Raw genomic sequence first — 23,178 nt, 5'->3', positions numbered from 1 at the left:
CACATCAACTATAACATGTCAGAGAACCTGCACAGCCAATTTTCCTGTGCATGTTTAAATGACAGTGGCTTTTCAAGTCTCTATACGTGTTATATACATATGAATTCACAAGTTATACTGACTTCAAAAGGGATTTCTGGGTAGAAAAAAACATTATATGGAATCCTAATTTAGTTGACACACAATGATTGACGGTGACTTATGGACAAATATGTCAGGCACATATCATTCAAAGGTTTAAGGCGGTATAGACATTATTTTTTCATAATGTATTGTAGATTCCTGGATTAAATATATTTTTTATTGCTGATATGAGGTAAAAACGTGGGTTTAACGTCGTCACTGTTATTGCAAATGTAACTTTTGAAACACAGACATGTCCGCAGTGCAGAGGTGAGTCAGTGGCTAGAATAATGAATAATTTCTCAAGCTGTAGTCTTTGTTGACGGATGGATAATTCGTTAGATCAAAATGGATGAAATTGCAAAGAAACAACAGATTAGCACCTTGTCTCTACAAATACACACCACCACACACAGATGCTTGTTTGTGTAACACTTAACCATGATTACTACACACACACACACACACCTAATCCCACCTCTTGCCAAACACTTGTTCTAACCTTAACAAAAACAAGTGTTGCATTCCCAAGTCTAGACCTTTAGTCATCGCAAGTTCATGGGTCAGCCCAATCCCATTTCCAAACCTCAACCTATAATCTACACCAAATCCTCATGATTTTCATCTTAAAATACATTTTTGAACCTCAAAAAGCCATTTAAAGCAACACCATGACATAAACCATAAAATTGCAGCTTCAAAATGAATTTGACGGCATTCGCACTTTGGAGATTTGTGCCGCTGTTATTCTCACTCCTCACCCTGAATACTTGTTCTCTGATTAGCGGGTATTTCCTGTGAGAAGTGTGTAACTGACTGATGGTGGCTTCTTAAATTGACAAACTCAGTCCCAGCAAGTGCAAGAGTAAAGCTGAACTGTGGATCATTTAAAAAGACTTAGAAGTCTTAAAAAAAATAACAACATTTATCTCCATTACTGAGCCAGGGAACTTTTAAATAGCAGCAGCTTCTCTGGTTCAGGAATCTGAAAATCATGAGCAATATCCACTGTTCAGTTGTGTTTTACTTCAGTAAGTGGGACTCGACAGTCACAGCTCTGGTCATAAGATTGATAGACTTTGTTTTTCACTCTAGATGAAAACCACTTATTCGCTCAGACAGCGCTGATCAGAATTAATCCCTTTGTGTGACTGTAGGGGGCGCTGCAGCTAAGTGACAGTGTTGCTTTAAAGAAGTACAAGCTGGCTGAAAATGTGTCCTCAATCTCAGGGTGTAAAACTCCTCCCTGACCTCACAAAGATATGAATAACTGAGTTGACAGTGTGAACTGCTGTGCATATTCATTTATTCACTATAGCACTTATTTATTATTTTATATTGTGAGTTCTACTCCTTTGGATGTATATTACTACGATAGCACTTACTTAGAAGCACTGGGGGAATCACTCTTGACCACTTAAAAAACAGTCCCTCCTTTATATGATTTCTTGAAAATAGATACATAAATCACAGATGCTAAGGCGTGTGCACAGACATACACAGAGGAAAATAAATATATAACAAATTTGATTGTAGGTATGTGGGTGTTTGAGTTTGAATATATATGTATAGCCTTATTTTTTATTATTTATTTTGTATTTATTATCCCATATATTTGTTATACTTTTTCTCAATCCTTTTCGAATATGCAGATTAAACCCTTAGGTATTTGATTTAGTCTTTCCTCTGCACTGTTTGCAAATAATATATGTTTTCCTGTTTCTTACTTTTTGCCATTGTTTATATAATTTATCTATTTTTTGAATTGCATGTTCGAAATAAATAAAAACGAATGAGAAAATAAAATAAAAGAGGGTTTTGCTTTGCTGAGGGTTGAGTACCCCGGTGTCATGGCGGGGTTTGGCCACTTGGAGGTGCCCGGCTCATACTGTGTGGGTGCCGCTGAGTGGAGGCTGGGGAGGAAAGTGGGTTTGAGGCGAAGAAGAGAAGCTCTCTCCCGCTGAACTGTTTACCCTGACGTCAGTTTGCAGGAGTCGCTGAGCCCCGTCTCCCTCCGACTCTCCGAAAGTCTCTCAGTGAGGAAAACACGCTCTCAGCTCCGCCTCGCGCCCCGGACCTCGCGGACTGGATGAAATGCGTCCTGGCGCACATTTAAAGTGGACTACAACAGCTGCACCATGCACACCTGCGCCTTCCTGTTGATTTTGACTGTCCAGATCTACGCCGATGGTATCGAGGGGCCAACAGGTAAGACTCGGGCTCACGTCGACTTGCCCAAGGGCGCTGGGAACTTCTTTGCGCGCAGGTGAAACTCCGGTTAGAGGAGAAAGCGGAGCGAGTCTGGTGGATGTGTCAACTTTGCGCTCACGTTACTGCGTACATCTGCGGGTTCCCAGGACTTACTACTCGAGACATTGTCACTCCTCCCATTTGGAAATCAAAGCAAAAATGATTCAATAACATTATAAACTGACTTTCGAAGTTTGTCTTGTGCCAGACTCCAGCTTAAAAAAACATGTGGATTTAAGCAGACTGGTCCCGGGTGTTCTCTGGGGCGTAAACAGCTCCAGCTTTCCCTAAACAACAATCCCCCGTTGCGCACTGTGTTGTCCCTTGCTCTGATCGCTCCTGCACATTTCCAGGCGCCAGGTGGACTGAGCGGCGTTTGACATTGTGATCCAAAGTCAGAAATCAGTGAGTTCCCAGTTTCCTGCCAACACCTCTGGGCTTTCCAGTCAATATTTGTGGGAGCATGCATCTCTAGCGAATCCACCAGCCAGAGACCAAATACCTGAAGCGGCTCCACTCCGCTGGGAGGTTGCATTGTTTCATCCTGAGTGGCTCCCGTTTAAAAGTTGGCCTTGTGATGCTCATTGATTTTTTTTTTAAACAGAAAAGATTGCTCTCATGATATTAATAATAATATCCTGAGCCGCCGCTGACTGTGGGGGAGACGGTCAGATTCCCTCTGAAAGATGCTGGATGTTTTCCCTCCTCCTGATGTGCTGAGCTGCCTCTGGTCTTTTGGGTTGTTTATTTGGAGAAGACCTATTTGTGCTTTCAAAAATCTCCCGAGATGATATTTACTTGTTAGATGGTTTCAGGCTCAAACTTCTGGATTAAAAAATATATATTTTTATGTGTTTTTGTTTTGAACAAAAAAGATGGATTGCAACATGCTGATGATGGGATTTTTTGGAGCAGATGAATGGAAATGATGGCATTGATACGAGTTACCTTAAAATGAATAGACTTAATTCTCAGTTCGTTTTCACAGTAATTGGATAAATTCATCTTTACAAATGAAAAAATCCACCACATGTCGGTGAGATTTTCATTTTCATTCATAATGACGTTTCTAAAATCACTGAATCTCTTTCATCTGTGCTCTGCTGGTTTTTGGATATATATTGTTAATAGGCTGAAATGGCTTGGTCCTGTGTGGATGATCTCTGTTTCTTAGACACACACACACACACACACACACACACACACACACACACACACACACACACACACACACACACATGCATAATGTAACCACTGTGGAACATTAAATCAGGGCACTATTGGCAAAATTCACACTGCTGGCTTTTTGCAGTCCGTCTAACAATGTGACACATTGCTCGTCTTACGCATGTTGGGTATAAAAAACATAAAAGCTTTGATTAGGTGGAGATTTGTGTTGACATTTCGCAGTGCTAACGCGCTAATGCTTCACAAGAAATGAGGCAAACGCACCAATTCTGAGAACAATGCTTTAAGGAGGCAAGAACAAGAAAAATAAATGAACAAACCCATGTGAGCCGGATGTGTCGAGAGCTGAATAGAGCGGATCATTAAGAGGAATGGACTGAGACATGTGAGGGATTAGATCACAAACAGGTAATTAAAAGAGATGAATGAATCAGGAAGGCTTCACTGCAGCTATGGGAGTGGGTGTGTGTGTCGACAAAAATTTCACATCACATGTTTTTTTAGTTTGCAAACTGGATTGTTAAGCCATCTGTGCCTTTATCTTCCCATTAGACACAAAGAGGTAACGCTGCCAGTGTCTCTTCATGCTTTTCCGCCTCCTGCACAAGGAGAAATTAAGGATCATAAACGTGTTCTTAGTTTCTCCTTTGATTTACACTTGCTTTATTGCTGTGACCGTGTGAAGACGTCACCTTAACCTTGAGTAAAGACTCCACTCCATGGGGGAATTTCTTTCAACACACACCCTAATCTGTATTTTGCGTATCTCCGTCTTGCTACGGTGATCAGTCCTGGCTGTCAGTTCAAGAGGAAGTGAAATCATTAGAGGCCATGAAATATGACGGCTCTCTGCTGCACCGGGGCTTACTGCGCTGAATTTGATATCATATTTATTCAGGCACAAAGAAGTTGTGAACATGAAATGTCCAGTTTCCGGGTGGATCTACGTGAATATTTTTTTTTTTCATGCTGTAAAGCCCGATTTGACACTTTCCCTCATCTGTTGTCTCTGGTGGGAATGGAATGGATGTTCACTTACCATCTGTCTCTTCTATTAGCGGCGAATGTTGTCATGCGAGTGGTTGTAATTATGCTGCGTCTCATGACTCATTTCCCAGTTTGATCCAAAGTTAAGGCAGAATATCTGTTTCGCTTACTTCAGTGAATAAGATAACACTTGGACCGAGATGAAAAGGCTCAGAATGTCTAAGCGTGGCATGGAATGAATAATACTTGAGGGCTTTGAGTTAACTTATCAGCAGCAGCTCTCAGAAATGTAATATGGGACCACCAGCACATATAAGCGCCGAGGGATCAGAGCTGCAGTGATATTTCGATCATCAAAATAGTTGATTACTAGCAAATCTTAAGCAAAAATATCAAAAACATCTGCGACTTCCACCTTCTTAAAGATGAAGGGTGGATGTTTTCTTTCTCACACGTGATATTATTTGGGGATTTAGAGAAAACAAGATTAGACGTGAGCTTTGGGTTTGGGTGGATAATCGAAAACACAACCGTCAGATCAACCAATAATGGAAATATTTGTTAGGTGCAGACTTCGTATTCGCACATTTGCGAATACGAAGCAAATGTCGCGGGTCAAATTTCAACAAAGACTCGCTGAGATTTGGATTCACATATGGACTCACTCTGACATGTTCTGGACATTTTACTAGGGGGCTGGCAGGAGAGGTTTACGGTAAATGTCTGGAGCAACTCACTCAAAAGTTTGCATTGGTACAGCCCAATCATTTCAGGGCAGCTCTGAAAGCAGCTTAACAGAGTAGCTCACATCCTGACACACTAATAAATATGGGAATCAGACTGTAGTAAAACACTAAACAGATTAAATGGCACATAGTGCAGTTTCTACTTAAAAAGAGGGACGATTTATGTGTCGCACCACGGTACATTGTTAATACAGATTGTATTTCTTCAGGAGAATTGTCTTGAGCCTGTTTAGGTGTCAAACTCAAAATGATTGAGTATGGCAAATAGTCATTATTGTTCCAGTATTAATCTCACAGTCGCTACTTGTAGCTGCTGCGTAATGGTTCTTGTGATTCCATTAGCTCACTGTGTAGGCATTTAATTCAATTGTGGGGGGAAAAAGAGCTTGAGAGTCATTTTGTGAATTGTTGAGAAAATGGAACCGTCATGATGGAAAATGTTGCCTCGCACCACAGAGCTGTGGCAAACCCACCGAATGGAAGTGTTCCCCCTGTGCGACCCAGGCCACTACCACATGCGGATAGAGGCTGAGGGGCGGATGGAATCCAGCCTGAAGTGAAAGGACTTGTTGATTCTCATCTTTGCGGGATCACAGGCATTAATTCAGAGAGCAGATGGAAAACTTTGCAACAAGGAGGAAGGGGACTGGAGGGGATGATCATGTTTAGATGGAGGAGCTGAGAATAACAGAGAGATTTACTCTGATCTTCAAAATGTTTTGTTTTCGCGACAGGACCTTCTTGTGTGGGTGAGTTGGTCAGTGTGTGATTAAACAGGGTGCTTATGAGAGGAGTTCCCTGCTCCGCAGCCTGACTCTTCCCATTTCTGTCTCTGATCCATTGTAATGTGTGGCGATGTGGAGGAGAGCCAGCCCCTCTGATTGGCTCGAGACTTGGAGGGTGAAATATATCCATCTACTGTATGTGTTCAGGGGATTGTGCTTGGATGCCAAGTGCCATGATTGGTTCTTCCCATCACTAGAAGCAAGCGTCCAATCGGGGGCCTCTGTCGTCTGGTCTCATTTCTCACGTCTTTGCGATGCCTCTCACCGATGTTTGTGCTGCACTGAGTTTCATTACAAGACTGCAGCCCACGCACATCTTGTTTGTTCTGCTAAATGAATTCTGCTTTAAGCATTTTGCTGGTCTGTTTTTAATTATCATGGGTGACTTTTCCACTTATTTTTCCTTTTGTATTTGTTTAAGGTGCCGTGAGTTGTGGTTTGCTCAGGCAGAGGATTGTTTGCACTGTAAAAGGTCAAGTGCAGGGTTCAGTTACCATCCGTCTGAGGCAGAGAAAGAGCAGGTCACTGCCTTTTGAGAACAGGCCAAACCCCCAAAAGTGGGATCGCCTCTGCCGCGTGTGTCTCCTTTGCCATTTAGCCCAACCCCTCTCCTTCTTTTTCTTTGTGTGTTCACGCTCCTTCATATTAAATCCCTCCTGCCGTTTCTGCAGGGCCAACAAAGAGCTCTGAAAGGAAGCGCTCACGGGGAAACTGGGCAGATAGGAGATAATTATACATGATACTTATTATCCTGTCAAGGTCCTCTTTATTCAAAGTTTATTATTAACAGGTCAGGAATCAGAAAATGTCCACAGGAGCGATGAGTGAGGAATCGTAAAAAACCTGAGAGCAGAGCAAAAGCTCACCAGCAAATGTTCCATTTACATTAAGGTGAAAGGAACTTAAGTCAAATGTCCATAAAAGTTGAAAAAAATTATGATAACAAAAACAATTCTCTCTTTTTTGAAAAAAGTTTAAGAAATAATATGTCACGATTCATCATTAAAATGTCTTTAAACAAATAGACCTATGTTTTATATTTTGTTGATTTGTGTACTTTTACTAGCAAAAATGTTTTCAACCAAGCTCAAGGTATTCAAGGTAGCATTTCTTTTTGGTCTCCTTCAATTTGCGTCAAATCCACTTTACCTACTGCTTTGCTCATGTAGCTATAACTTTTCGGGCCATTTACATTAAAGGGATAGTTCACCCAAAACTTAATACACTAAACTCGCTGATTTCGTCTTGGGAGTTCTCACATTAACTATGAACAGTAATTAGAAGGAGGAATACAGAGGACATTGGGGCCAAAAACATGGTTTATTTAGGGCTGACAGACACTTGGATGACACCACAGGAGCAGTATGGAGTTTTTTTGATTTTTTTTCTGTATATTTTTCATTTTTAAAAAGTGGTCACAATTAACTTAAATTATATTGGACTTGGCTGCAACACTGTTTACCCCTGAAACACTCCTAAAGTGTTTTTTGGACTCAAACACTTCACCCACTTCTCCATCGACATAGAGGGGAGTAGATAATGAGGACATTTCATTTTTGGGTGAATTATCCCTTTAAGGTGAAATGAAATGTTTTTGTTATTGTGTGCTCCTGTTCTCTGTTTGAATGAGCATTTGGCAACGATTCTTCTCTGTTTCTCTCCTTTATTTTATGAAGTTCCTCAGATTTCTTTTGCAAATGATGCATAGACCCCTTGCTAATTTAATTAGAAACTTGCACTCTGTGTCGTGTGCTATGAATGTTTTAGCATACTGATGAAGATAAAGTATATGAATGTATGTGTGTGCAGTTCTTTTAAATTTGTGTGTGTGAGTGTTAATCAGTGCCTTTGCCTTGAAGAGCAGGAAATCATGCACTGAAAGTCGTGCCATGCAGTGAGGTCCTACAGCGCCCAGTCACTCAGCCCTGATGCTATAGCAAAGGGCTGGAGCTGCCACCACTCTGAGCTCCTCAGCTTTACTGTGACACCTTCCAGCAACCTGCAAGAGCTGCCAACAGAGAGATTTACAGTCAGAGCCCTGCCTTGGCCTGTCTCTTCATTTCCATACTGCAGAAACAGCCAGAGTGCAGGCTTCTCCTCCCGCAGCCAGGTGTTATTAATGTGTTATTGATCCTCCAAACTCTGGCAAGTCCATTTTACTTAAATTTGATCAAAGTGGCATCCTGCCTGTGGCCTGGATGTTTGATGTAGTAGTGGGAATTAGCCGGCCCGCCAGCCAGGAGCTGCATGATGTAAGCACATACAAGGAGCTGGAGTCTGCAGCAGAGGAATGCTCGTTGTATTGTGTAGAGCTACGGAAAAAAAAATAAATAGAAAACCTCTAAAACATGAAAGAGTGAGCCCTCATTTCCATATGAAGGCTGCATATATATCACATAAGCTACCAGATATCCTGTCGACGTACTGGTCTGAAATGACAGGACTATTATCCTCATAATCACTTAAAAGCATATGTTTCCCTGAATAACGGACACGGGAATTTATACAACACAGATGGGCCAGTGTTTATAGCCTGGATATAAAGACGCTGATACTGTATAGCTTGAGCATGCACACACGCACCCATGCACGCACACACACACACAGATGTGTAATTATCCAACAAAAAGCATCGCTGTGCGTTTGCAGCCATTTCAGTTCCTGTGTTTTCATCCCCTGAGGTGGCGAGCTCCAGACTGCAAAAAGTGGGTCTGCAAGACTGATGCTGTGAGTGCTGCTCCTTATCCCCTACCCAGAGGAAAGAAAGCCTTCTGAGCAGTTTATATTTAGCCCACTGGCCGTGTTTCAGTTCTTTACCTTTTTGTCTGTGTCAACAAATTTCACAGCCAGATTCCTCGGCGCCCCTCTGTTGTGGCATACCTGGTGTGTAACAAATGCTCAGGTCACAGGGTCAGGGTTCAGGAGCAGGCCGGGATTGCGGTGTAGAAACCCGACCTGTTGTTGAGCTGCCTGTACGGTTGCCTGCATACATAACCCCCATTGAAACCTGAACCGAGATGCTCCTCAAGAAGTCAAAACACTGTCTTCAGAACAGTTTTCCATTGTGTCAGTGTAATGAATGAAGGCTTCACTTGTCTGTGCTCTCTTAGGGGAAGTGGTATTTCTGGTTTGACCAGTCCCTCTTGGAAATAATACTATTAAAAAAAAGTACTCCTCACAGTGACCCGGCCATGAACCTGAACACTTATCAACCTGATGTATCTCACACTTTATTAGCCTGACACTCTTTCACATAAACTTTATTAGGACACTGGAAATTGAAGAGCATTAAAGTGTAACAGAGCATGGATAATGTCTAGTGTGCACATTTAAAAGAGCGTAGTATCTGAAGCCTTCGCAGCATGAAATCTAACTAAAACTGCTCCTTTAAGAATCTCCATTATAGTTATATTGCACATCCCCATTTTCTGTTGAAATGACGGCATCTCATGTCGCTTTGTGTGCACCAGCGTATCATGGCACAGTGGTGACACTCAGCGCTGACAGCTTCTTTGTCTTGTGAGTTAAAGGTAGGTCATGGCAGTTGTAATATAGCAGAGGGGTCAGCTGGTAGAGAGTCACTGAAAAGACTGATTTAAAAATGAGTTGTGCACATACAACATGCATGAAGTACTTGAATTTAGAGTTTAACTAAGAAGAATGTGTTGTTAACCGACACTGTTTTTGACTTTCATTGGAAATTTCAGACTCTTCCAAACTGGAGTTTCCACTTCAGCGACTTCAGCGTTGCATGCAGTTTCATCACTTTACCACGCAGGAAAAATTACACACGAGTCTGACAGTCTATGTTTCAAAAAACGAAGTGTGTTGATTTTGTTATTATTTCAGAATTCATGCAGTCCCAATTCTTCTCTGGTCTACAGGCACTTTGCACGCCATTTGCATCAGTATCTTATTTAAATGTAAATGGAGATGGTGGATGTGCCCGGTATGGGAGCGTGCCGGGATTCGTTAGCGGCACACCGGCATCTGAGCACCGGTCGGGGTTGAAAAGCTTTAGTGAGATGATGCCTGTAAAGAGAGTCCGGGAACTTGGCCACCCTTGGACGCGTCGTTCAGAATCAGGTGCTGAAGTGAGACGGAATAAAGACAGAGCCTATTGATTTCTCAAACCCAGTCTGTCACAGTCAGCTTATTGTCTTCTTCCTCTTGAAACGCTCCTTTACATTCCTACATGACCTCCCATCACAATCCTCCTCGCTTTGACAAGCCGCGATTTCAGCAGCTGCTCAGGAGACGGTTTGAACCTTTTTTCATAACAGTAAAATATCAAATCCCTTTCCACCTTAGCTGTTATACTTTGTATAGTTGTGAGACGGTTCTGGAGCAGGCAATTCAGGTTTCTCCGCTCTGTACTGTTTCCCTCATGTACAGTATGCATGATTCGGGTCACTCATTAACAGCTAAATCACTAGTCACTCATTAACAGCTTTATCACATAAATATGGTCTCTGCTTCTTTGGCAAGGTGGTATAATTGCCTGAGGGCAAAGTGCCGAGTCTTTGTTTGCTGCCCAGTGTAGAGCGTGCGAGTCAGGGACGCTAATGAAGAGAGAATGTTCCTTATCGAGAAAATATGTAGCTTTTATCCTCTGCTCACTGTCCAACACAATCCCTCACAATATGCTCTGATGTTTTAAGTCTAAGTGCGAACCTAGCAAGGAGATCAACTTCTTGTCCGGATGCCAGGCGCAGTGACCTTGACAAACCTCACCTCTGGGCACTCTGGCCCTCCGCAGGCCTCAAGCGTTCTTCCTGAGCTGGTGATTGCTCCACTGCCTGGCCCTCCTGAGAGACAGCTCGTCAAACAGTGTGAGGGACCTTTGTTTGTTCCTGTGCTTGGTCGCCTGACTCGACCGTGCCGGCTCAGGGGAGGCATGGAATGGCTAGGTGATTGCCCTAAGAGATGAGGGGGCTTATGGAGTGCACTGAGGTGGGCATCAACATGATCCAGAGTGCTGGTGTGAAGCCTTTTATGTTTCCTTCAATTAGGAGACAAAGACCAAAGCAGTCTGTACACAAGACATTTTGGATGTCTCTCCAGGAGGAGGGATTCCTCCTCTGCTCCTCCTCCTGGGCTTTCCTTCAGTTTTCCACTCTGTGATGTTTTTTCTTCATCTGATATGAGCGTGTAAGATTGGAGGGTGTTGTATGTTCTACAGACTGTTCCGCCTATCTAAGAAAATTTGTGACAAAAGCTTTTTTAATAAAACTGACTTGCCATGGTCCTAAAATCATGTTTGAATGAATTTGAGATGATATGCAATTTGTTCAAATATATTTGAATATCATTCCCCCCCATGTACGCATGTAGATAAGGTTGAACAGTTGACGTTGCTTCGCCTGTCTGTGGTGCATCCTCCGCTGCTGCCAATAGGCGAGGCTGTAGATTTGTTGTTTTTGAAGAGTAAGGCAGTTGCATGGACAACAAACATCCTTATTGGTTATTTTTGTTCAGTGTAGAACCCTAAACTCTTCCACACTCTCCTTCTCAGATTAGTGTCGGGATGGTCCAAACAGGACGGCTTTGCTTGCTTGCGTCCTAAGTTGAGCTATTGCTTGATCTCAAGCAAAACTACTTCAGATGGTTATATCTACTTCTTGTTTGTATATTTTGAATTGAAATGGTTCATTACAGTTTGAACATTAATTTTTTTCATCATGTTAGAATTTTGAATAAAAGGTGACAGCCCTAGTCCACACTAATGCAGCTAAATGTGAGAATATATATTTTTTGGCCTACCGTTCATAATAGTGTCCTTTTGTGATTGAACTCTCCATGGTCTCGTATTGTCTGTGTAAAAGAAAGCTTTTCAGAAAATGCTGACACCACCACTGTGAAGAGACCTATTGTAAATCTGTTGGCTTTCGACACACGTGCCCAGCAGAGTGCATTTCAGAGCTTCTCTGTGGGGTTGTTTTTGGCAGGTTTGATTTGAATGGCAAACTTTTAGAGAAAGGCTAATGTGGACGGAAAGCTTTCATGCCATTTCCACATAGCGTGGCTCTGCTCTGGCCAAAGGCAGTGCACCGTTTGCGTGTGTCACATTAGCACAAAGCCGCAAAAATGCAAGAATATGTCAGGGAGCCTACGGGTGACGTAAACAAATAGCTTTATTCAAAACCACAAACATAAGATTATAATTATCGCATAGCCCTTCTCTATCTGAGTGTGTGTGTGAGTGTGGGGGTGGTTTGTGTATGCTAAAGGGCCAGAGTGGTGATTGTTCCCATCTGATTACATGTAAATATTTGCTTAACTCTTTTAGCCATTTTGAACCTAAACCATGTAGATAATTATGAAACTTTTATTTGCTTTATTCCTCCGCCGGCTGAAATATTAGCATGGATGTTTTCATTCTTCTGACGGTAAATATATTGCACTGAAAAGATGAAAGAACCTGTGCAGTGTAGACAAAGCCTCGAGAGTCATTCTGTGTTTAGTGTGTAGTTGGAGTACACAGAGTCTCAGACCTTGGGAGCAGGCTGGGCTCGGCCTTTGTATGTCCGGACAGCCAGGGTAATTAAGAATCAGCTTAGGCCGCGATTATGGCTGGGAGCAGGCTGATCACAGGGGACAGGAGAAAAAGGCATTAGGAGAACAATGGTTTATATGGGTATTACTCAGCTTAGCAGTGGTATCATGTGACAATAAGACAACTGACAATGGAACCCTGTTGATGCAAGGATCCCTCGCTCTGCACTAATAGGCTTTCCTCCAGATAGCTTTGTTTACCCAGTGTGCAGCACTCCACCTTCCTGCTTTATCTCCCTTACTCACACATTCAAACTTTTTTTTACAATTTGTCTCAGACTAATTAGAAAATGGTAATATTTTGCTGTACATCTCCCCGAGGTCTTTCAGCTGTGTTTGGATGTATTTGCTCTTACACCAGCACCTTTGAAATGAAACATGCATGATTGTTCATCTCTCCTGCGAATACAAACGCGCTCTTGCTGTCTTTGAGATATTTTTTGTGGAATGTAATTAATGTTCTCATTAACCGAGGGAACGAGCTGTAAGGCAGAACTAAAAGACCCGATTCTCTCTGGTCCTGGTCCTCCTCTACGTTAGGAAACTTGGTCGCTGAAATGGATAGCCTATGTTTGGCATGTAAAGCAGCGAGTGGTAAGATAGATGCTGTCTTCGCTGTCCAACCTTTTTTATTGTGCTCTGCAGCAGAGGTAACCTGATGCTTGTAGCCGCTGCACCACCTTCCCGAAGTGAGGTGTTTAGAGAGGATATGGAAGCAGGCCAGTGTGAATAATAACAATGTTGGGAGAATGGCCCTTGTAACTCATCACATTACTCTTCTTTACAACGAGCCATCCAGGTATCATGTCCTCATGTTATTAGAAAACATTCCTGCAGGTGGATTGTTGGCAGAACTATCAATGCATGACGTGACACAGCAGTGCTTTGTTTTGACCTTCCGGAGAGGGAGCAGGGGAATTGTTTTCCACAGTCTTTAGGAGTTAATCCCATCACAGGACAGCATGGAGGGCCGACTCCGTCACATCTGAGGCAGAGCTGCCAGAACGAGAGGCAGACAGGAATGTGTTTGTCTGGTTAACTTGGCTTTGTTCACCCCTGACTGGGAAGGCAAAAGAGGGAAACTCCTCCCACACAGCCCGACTTCTTAATAACTCCGTTTGAGCCAGGATAAGGAGCCAGTGTCTGACTCCCTGAGCCCTGTGTCGGTGAGCTGGGGAGACAAATTTTCGATTGGAATTCAGTGGTGGTTTGGGAAGATGAAATAGTGGTCCAGACTGTCATTATAGCAGATGCATTAACTAGGTTTTACCTCTCAGAGGAGGGTTCCTCGCTCCACTGGTTGTCTGTTGGCTTGGTTAGGCACATGTGCTCCTGGGGGAACGTGCTCTTTCAGTGTGGAGGCCATGGAACTGAGGATTTATCCCAGTCCAGTGAGTCCCTGTGGAGCCACAGACGCCTGCTGAAGGATTTAAGATTGCTCTGCCTGTCTGAATTTTTCCACAGGGATTGGGAAGAAAGATATTTTCTTAAGTTACAATAAAATGTCTGTGTCTGCACCTGAAGTTGATATGCTCAGGTTGACATTAATAAGAGAGAAGTTTGGTTGAAAGGTGAAATGGATGTTTTATTGGAAAGCAATACATTTGTATGCTCTCATACTCAACTACTGTAGGAAAGAGGTTTCAGGATCTTGTGAAATACTGAAGTCTCATCAAGCACTTCTTGATCTGTTAAATGGGTAATAACGCTTCCATCTTGTGCCTTTGGAGCCACAGTCTGCACATTAATGATGTGTGATGGAGCCGCAGTATGGAAATCCTGTCGATACACACGCTTGAACAATCCTGAGACAGAAACCATCTTTGAGAAATATTTATTTGACGTGACGTTTCAGTTTGGTCCATGTCTCATCTGAATACATGGATGAGGCTGTATTTAATACAGCAGTCAGCCACCAGGTGGTGATTGAGACACTTTAGCCTCACTTATGGGGAGCACTAATGTTGCAAATCTTTACAGTCTATGGTCCGTTTGTATTAAAGCACATTATGTTAATTCACATTTCTTCTTATCACAAAAACAATATAGGTTGGATTTAGCTCCATGTCGCTGTCGGCACAGGTTGCTGATGCAGGCAACGTTTTTATTTTCCAGAATCTGTCAAAATGAAAAATGTCGGTTCAGTCCATTCGCAAAAAATCACATCAGACCATCAAAACCAAAAATCGATCCAACTCTACTTGATCTAGTTGCTTCACAGTAATCAGACGCCATCTGTTTGTTTCTCTAGGAGATGTTTATTGTGATGCAGCTGCAGAAAGTGTTAGTGGAAGACAAACTAGAAAACCATGTGATTCCTCACACCAGTTGTCTGCTGCTCCCTTTTCAAAGCATCTTTAGTTATTGGCTCTTTTACGTTTTTTTTAGCATCAGATGACATTGATAAATTGAAAATACCCTGGCGTTGATCCAATTTAGACAATCTTCGACAACCCTGATCTTTTTGCTATTCTCAAAATTACAGCTCTTTCATAAGATGTCTCACATAAACTGTTCATAATTTTGTATCCATTACACGCTCACTCTCATTTCCCCGTGCTGAGTTGGGCCTGTGGTTCTTGTCATGAGGTGAACACAAAGTCCCTCTTTTGTTAGACCTGACTTCCATCCTTGTGTCAAGGAGCTGTTTCTGTTTCTTAATATCTCATCCTCCTTCCCACCCCCCGCCTGTATCCCCGTTCCCCGTGTTCCCGCTCCGTCTTTGTCCTTGTCCTCTCAGCCTCAGGGCTTCTCAGGGATCTGCAGTGCGCTCAATCTGGGAAGGGGTTCAGTATTCGAGGCAGGCCGAGCTCAAAGCAGACCCGTCTCTGAGCATGTGCGTCTGCCTGCCTCCCCAGGCACTCATTAAGCTTCTGTGTGAAGGTGTGCGTTTCTGGAGGCTGTGGCGGGGAAACATGTGCGAATGCGGAGGTTAAAAGGCCCCTGACAGAGAAATAATTTCTGAGCCTGGGGCGAAGGGAGAAGGTAACTTCATTAGCCAGCTCCCGCTGTACAGATTAACTTGATTATACTAACCAAGTCTTGATGGCGACAGCGGCGCAGAGGACAAAGCTCACACCTCCAACGGAAATCTGTGCCTCGTCTCTTTTTGTTTTTGGCCGCGGTGTGTGCATGTTTATGTGGGTGTGTGCGAGGAGGGGAGGGGGAGAAGGAGGGTCAAGTGAATACACCTGGGATATTTGTCTGCTCTATAATTTGCAAAGTGACTCATCTCGGGATAATGAGCATGTAGATGCGTCTAAACTCCTTCTATAATTTGGTTGATGGAAGTCACACTTTTGCTTTAATGCACTCTTGTACACACACAGACACGCGTTACCTCTGTTTTATCTCTGCCCATATTCTTTGTTTAATTCTAACTCTCCTGACTCACTAACACAAAGCGTGCTTTAGACTGTATCTAAAGTATCAGCGCACCTATCATTTGCTGGTAATATGCACAAACGTTTGCAGTCTTGCCCTTCCGTTTCTCCAAGGGCAAACCACATTAACCTATTTTAACCTGAATTGATCCACGGCACGTTCACAGATACTTTTAGTGCTCTCTGTGCCCCCGGTCCGCCTCGGGCAATTAAACTAAACAAGATACGTTTGAATCATTCACATGGAAGCAGTTCGTTTAAATAATCATTCGCCATATCTTCATGGCCATTTTTGCCAGTTTCATTCCTTCCGCTCGCTTCCCTTCGAGGACTTTATTGAACAGGAAATAAAGGGATTTTGTTTCTTCAGGCCTGTTAGATTAGAACTGTCTAAGCTTTCCACTAGAAACTGAGTGTGTCAGATTTAACACTTTTACTCTCTTGAGGGAGCCGTCGTCAAGGCCACTCCCATGAATACTCCTGCCTCTTATTCTGTAATATATTCTCAAAGATTGGTGTCTGCATTCACCTGTTAAAAGAGAACCTTTCTTTTACAGAATGTGAACGCACACACACTAGGGCTGAACGATTTGGGGAAATAATCTAATTGCGATTTTTTCCCCCCAAAATTGCGATTGCGATTTAATATGCGATTTTTTTCTCCCAAAAAAAACATAATGAATGATTTAAATATGGCCAACCCAATATTAGATACATTTACTGTACAATATTCTTTCCCACATTTTTATTTAACTGCTCATTACAGCAACAAGAAAAACAAATCAGTGTGCATTTAAGTAATTTAATCAAAGTCATTGTAAGTATAAACACAAGGATTGCACTTTTTTTTTTATTGTAGGTGTCTTACTGCTCCCAAGTCAGTAACATTTCCAGTGTTGGGAAGGATACTTTGAAAACGTATTCCGTTACAGAATACATGCCCACCGATTTGAGTAACGTATTCTGAATACTTGGATTACTTCCACATTGAATACATTTGTATAAGTGTTGGAAAGCGGCGTTGTTATAGTCAGTGGAGCAGAAGCAGTTTAAGCTCTGTGTCCGCGGATGCGGCGGGCCCCACGGAGCACGGCTTGCTTTTCAGGTCCGCCGCCCGCACCGCGGTCAGCAGCGGCATGAGCTCGCTCTGTGAGTCCGCCACGTCGGCCGAAGACTTTAGAACCCTGTAGGTGACGCAGGCTTGCTTCGCTAACTTCTGGATCAGAGGAGTTTTGTGGTCCCGCGGGTGCGGACAGCAGCCCAGAGCCCTACTCTCGTTCGCACGTTTTAATCGCGCACGCTGCGATTAGAAAATCGCGTTTTATCAAATCGCGATTTTATCGCAAATGCAATTAATCGTTCAGCCCTAACACACACGCACAAAACCCCTCATATATATATATATATATATATATATATATATATAGGTATATATATATACTGATATATATATATATATATATATCAGAATACCAAACATTCTACTATAACATTCATAAGCAAGGCTTTAGTGCCAGTGCAGACGAAAAAGTATTCCTAAGCCCTCTGTCAGACTCCCAGTGAGGCTATTTTTTTCTGACCTACAAATGCTTCAGAAAACACTCAAACACACCCACAGACACCCACACACACACACACACACAGAGACACACACAGAAACACACACAGGCTCGGGCTCGTCAGCTCCCAAGTCATGTATCCTGGTCAAGGTGAAGAAGTGTGGTTGAGGAGTGTGTGCGTGTGTGTGTGCATGTTTGTGTGCGTGCGTGCGTGAGTGTGTGTGTGGGGTTGTCAGGTGAAGCCGGAGCAATGCAGACACATGGAGATGAGAGGAGGGAACGAGGGGTGGGGGGGGAGAAAATGCACCATATCACATGTCCTGCCAACACGCCGCCCTGCTGTTGTCAGTCTCAAGCTGACAGACCAGATTCAGAGGGATTCTGCCGAGCTGCCGCTTTGATGAAATGTTTTTCAGGAAATGAGGGAAACTGAGCCGACCGCAACCCATCGCTTTTAAAGAGACAAAACGCGACCCTCACGAAAATGAAGTTGTCCTCCGAATGATGCTGAAAGGGGTTATTTTTATTCCCTCTGTCACTGCTCGTCACAGATAACCAGTTGTGATGCTGCAGGGTGAACGAGCGCATGGACACATGTATGTTTACAAGTGCAGATGATAATTTCAGGGAAATTACAGCTCAGGTTCCTCCAGTCATCTCCATTATCGTGGCTCCGTGTGTGGCACGGGTTTAAAGTAGAGCCACCAGGCACCTGCAAACCTAGACAGGCAGTCACTGGAGTAGATCATTAGTGGTTATATCAACATGAAAGCAATTTACCAACCGTAATATGTAATTATCTCAGCGACCACTATGCTCACTTTGATTTGGCCTCTTGCAGGGCGCAAGGTGGAGAGCCTTCCGGCGCAGGCCCAGTTTTCTGTACTGCCTTTTCAGAGCCGGGGATCGGCTGCCTGCTCGGAGAAACACTGCCCTCTCTCCATGTTCTTGATAAAAATCCTCCACATCATGAAAAATAACTGATCTCCCACAGGAAATCCAGCAAGGAATGATCACGTGACAAGGACTCAGTTTTTCCACTGACTGAGAACAGGGTCAAATAGAAGCAGCACAGGGCAGAGACACAAATAGGGGTTTCCACAGTGGACTGGACAACTGGCCTGGTGGTTTGCAATGTTACTGAACATGGGCATATATGTGATGTTATTAGCGTTTGACAATCTGAGGTTATATTGTGTAATGTAAGATGATTCTTCTGTAGAGAAACAGACAATCTCTGTTTCTGGTTGTATTGGATCGTGTGGTGCTGGTCCATGAGCAGGACTGATCATTAGTAATGTTTACAAGATGAGTCATTGCTTCCTGGTGAAGATATAAAAATGTATTAATTAGTCACAAAGTTTCAGATTTTATTATATATTCACTATCTGGAGACAATAGAAACCATTTGATGACATGTGATGGGCAGTAATTCTTAAAATATAACATTTATTGAGGGAAACCTTTATTCCTGTTAATATATATTTATAAAGTGGGATGTAGAGCATCAGCTAAATCTTAGGTAGTTTGTAACCAAAAACACACAAACTCAAGAAAACACATTAATCCCAAACTGCAAAAATATCACAAAACACAATGAAAAGCACTTATGTTCCTGTTCCTCATGAAAGTGAACAATCCTAAAATGAGGCCGAGGATTTATTTGACTGGATTTGCCCATAACTGATTATTTCCTCTGGTTATTTTCTTACCCGGTTTCTCAGAGGCATTTCTTACAATGAAAAGAAATTAAATATCAACCAACCGAAACATGACACTACATGTACAATAATAGTGGAATTTGTTTTTTACCAATGTTTTTACCCATATCAAAACCTGGCCTGCAACTTTTAACATCCCTGGGGAGAATATGTTTTTACCCTTGTTTGTTAGTTTCTGGGCTGGATCTGGATTAGGGGGTGGATCTGGGATTTACTATTACCTTCTTAAACATTGCGAGAGGACATTTGACAACATTTTCACCATTTTCTCAAAGAACAATTCATGGATCCTGATGAAACAGCCCCTCGAAGGGAACTGATTTCTACGAATGTGTGAAATTTGGTGCAGCTTGAATGAATTTAAGGAGACTGTCGGGCCATGGTGGAGGTATGTGTTCTGCTGAGTTACATTTTGTTTTCATTATCGTTACATTTAAAGGTTACTTTACAAGTTGATCAGTTTATTGATTTGTAAAACATTAGAGGACAGTGACAAATGCTTGTGAAAGCTGTTTATAATTGTTCCCGATCTCGAATTCATGTCATTGTCCAAGTAACAGTTAAAAGTGTAAAAATATTCAAGTAACAGCAAAATGAGAAAAGTAAACGCTCCAAATTCTCTCATAATAGAAGTTTTTGCTTTGAAAATGACTTCACTCATCTAAATAGTTCTAAAAAAAATCTTTTAATTTTGTTTTGATTGATTCAGTTCGCTCAAATCACAACACACGCAACGCACCTGCACACTCTGTCCTTCTCTCGGACGTTTTTCAGCAATGGTGTCGCAGCCATACATTGAGCTCCGGTTTGGGCCTGAAGGAGCAGGGTTAGCATGAACATAAGTGGTTTTCCAGTCGCACTGTGCATTCATCATTCGGACTCATAGCTTCTTTTAATTTTCCCCTGGCTCCGGCGTGCTCAGCAGAAGTGATTCTTACCTGGAGGAGGATGTAGCGCGGGGGGTTAGAGGAGGTGGTAATGCTGTTATGACTCGTCAGGCCTTGGCTCCCTTTGTCACGCGTTCTTTTTACACGGTGCTCCTTTCACATCTCGATCTCCACCCGATCCATTCATCTGACACGACTCAACCCTCCGCACACCCTGAGGCTACATGTTCTCAGGGGGCCTTTACACGTCCGCCTCCTTTGCTTTACATTATTTTCAGATGTGCTAAGGCATGTTCCTGGCAGCGGGCGAGAACTTTGCATGCATTCAGCGCCCACGGCACAGAGCGCGAGGGATTGAAAATGTTTAATTTTTCTCTGGGAAAAAAAGCCACGCCACGGTTCAGACGTGTTTTCAGGGTCTCACAAAAATGGCCTCAATCAGAGCTTTTCGTATGCATGTATTTAGCTGGAGCTGAAAAGAGGTGGGCACAAGATTATCTCCCATCCCTTCAGTGGGATGGTTCTACCTCTCCCACAGTTCTCCTTTCTCTTCTTGCCCTTTCTCCCTGTCTCTCAACCCTGCGATTTCTTCCTCTGTCAACTCCTCCCGCTGTCTTTTTCTTCACCTCCTTCCCTTTTCTGTTTCTCGCTGTCTCACCCTTCCTTGTACATTTCCAGCTCCAGCTGTGTGAGATCCTCTGCCGTCCTGTGTGCAACCTCAAATCAACACCAGCAGCAAGACCGGGAAGAGCCGGTGTCTGCCCGCAGCGAGGCCACACAGCAGCGCGAGATTGACGGGCTGTGTAGCCAGATGCATTCTGCTTCACTGCACTTTGTGTGCGTCTGTGATTTGCAGGATGGAGGGATGGATGCAGAGAAAGGGAATGGAAAAGAGAGAGAGAGAGAGAGAGGAAAAAAGAGGCCAGGGGAACCAGCTTTGCTTTTGTTGAGTCTACATAATTAATGTTTTGTTAAACACAACGGTGTCTACACAGAGTATCAGCTCTGATCACAAATGCAAATATTGTGCAGAGGCAAAGTGAGGAAAAACTCACAAAATGCTTCACAATGGACTAAACGAAGCCTCCACATACGTTCGTTACTCTGGTGGGTGAGGGTGATTAAATTCCAGGTAATGAAATGCTGGAAACACTCATTACTTTTTCTTAGAATAGTTCAAATGCTTTTGAATCCTTAAGTGAATTGCTTCCCAACAGGAAGGATGTGTTGTGTTTACACCTAATGATCAGAGACCTGATTTATTGTTTGATCAGTTTGTTGTTGTTCCCAACCGGTTTGTTGAATAGCTTCACAGACAAATATGACGTGACTTAGCTCCATCATTAACATTTAGGACAGTGTAAATGAAATCAGTGTCATGAGCGTGTGTGTGTGGTGTGTGCACGTTTGTGGGTTTCCATTGGAGTGGGGCTTATAGTTGTTTGTCATTCGGAGGCAGAGGGGCTCCAGAGAAAGCTCTGCGATTAGCCTCCCACCCCTGGGACAGTATGGCTTTCCAGAACCAGCTCCGTCAGCACCAAACAGGACATTCATCACACATCCCACCTCACTCACGCACAATCCCATGGACAAACACTCATATCTCTACTGTATATATGTGTACTGTATGCAAACACACAGAGATGAAAACAGATGTAGAGATAATGCACATGTGGATAAAAAATAACAATGAGACATGAGGCTGGCAATCCCAGTGCGTACTTTCATCTTTTATAGGCTATACATACAAATATATACACTCATTTCCATAATGATCTGCAGTGTGGTGTACGTGTCATGGGATCTTCATGCACTTCAAGTATAATGAATGTACACAATATACGCACACCCATGCAAACTAATGCGAGGATGGCTAAAGTAGAAATACTGACTGGACTTAAACACATGTTCGAGCCCCTCTAGAAATACTACTGGAGCTACACACACTTCACATACCCCCCCCACACACACACTCAAAGCACACACTGTGCACCAGCGTGTGTCATGGTGTCATATTGGTTTTCACAGGTCTTGAATCGAATGTTGCTTGTGTGTTTTATGGTGCAGTGTTTGTCTGTCGAGTGTATAAATTCAGTTTTTTTTATAACATCTGATGTGACACATTTGAAAAAGGAGTCTCAAAGCTGCCTCTGTGTTGTGATCTACAGTGTGCCACTCGGGCTGCAATTCTCTGTCTGAACATGACCGAGCCCAAGAATATCATTTGACAAATGTTGTCCGAACCAGGCCAAGCATCGAGAGATACCAGGCTCGGGTATCCAGACTCTGTTGTGGTCCTACACCTGCAGTACAGGGAGAGTAAATAATGCACTTACAAATCTACTTGATGGACGCCAAACATCCACGGAGGAGCATTGAATTTATGAACTTCAGTATATTCTCCTCATAACTCATCCAGTGGAGCTGAATGTTTCCAGCTTTAATGATGCTGCTGATGACCTTTTTGAATGCCTCCCTGTAAACTACTTGCTTTTCTTTTACATTAACAACAAAAGGGCATTGTGGGATGACTACCTTTCTTTACAGTCGTCATGATGCTCGAGTGCATCACAGACAAAAATAATGGCTCTCATGAGAGTTTTTTTTCTGTATTTCTGAGGAGGAGAAAGAACCACTGCTAACCCTAGAAGGTAGCTTTAGCATTTATTAGTCTATAAGCCTAATGGGCACCGTGCCAATTTTACAGTCTTTTACCAGCTAATAAAATTGATAATAAACACATGAGCCAACTGTGTTTACGGAGCAGCACTGTAAATCAATCTCATTATCCGGTGTATGCAGACACAGCAGTTATTTATTTATTTCTGTGAAGAGACTTCAATACAGATTCAAGGCAGTGATGTTTAACCAAAGCAGCTAGAAGCATTTTCGTTTTTTGATGAAAATGAATGACAAGCTGTTGTTGTCCTGCCTAATTAGACCCACACAACAATATGGTTACACAAACGCACTCTGACTCACTGGACTCTGTGC

At 42.9% G+C, this 23,178-nt stretch overlaps 1 protein-coding gene across 5 annotated transcripts in view; it reads left to right on the top strand.

The window, feature by feature from the left end:
- Positions 1 to 2,075: 2,075 nt before the first annotated feature.
- Positions 2,076 to 23,178, top strand: part of ptprub (protein tyrosine phosphatase receptor type Ub) — a 149,598-nt gene continuing 128,495 nt past the window's right edge. For 4 of the 5 annotated variants that reach the window (XM_062399095.1, XM_062399094.1, XM_062399093.1 and 1 more), the window contains exon 1: positions 2,076 to 2,331. In XM_062399095.1, coding sequence (XP_062255079.1) covers positions 2,262 to 2,331 — 70 coding nt within the window. In that variant the 5' untranslated portion in view covers positions 2,076 to 2,261. The remainder of the gene's footprint in view (positions 2,332 to 23,178) is intronic. The other variant, XM_062399096.1, reaches the window with a different exon arrangement.

The sequence above is a fragment of the Platichthys flesus genome, chromosome 11 (assembly GCF_949316205.1).
Source record: "Platichthys flesus chromosome 11, fPlaFle2.1, whole genome shotgun sequence".
NCBI lineage: Eukaryota > Metazoa > Chordata > Actinopteri > Pleuronectiformes > Pleuronectidae > Platichthys > Platichthys flesus.
Note: the sequence above shows the minus strand (reverse complement) of the source record. Positions and strands in the feature narration are given on the sequence as shown.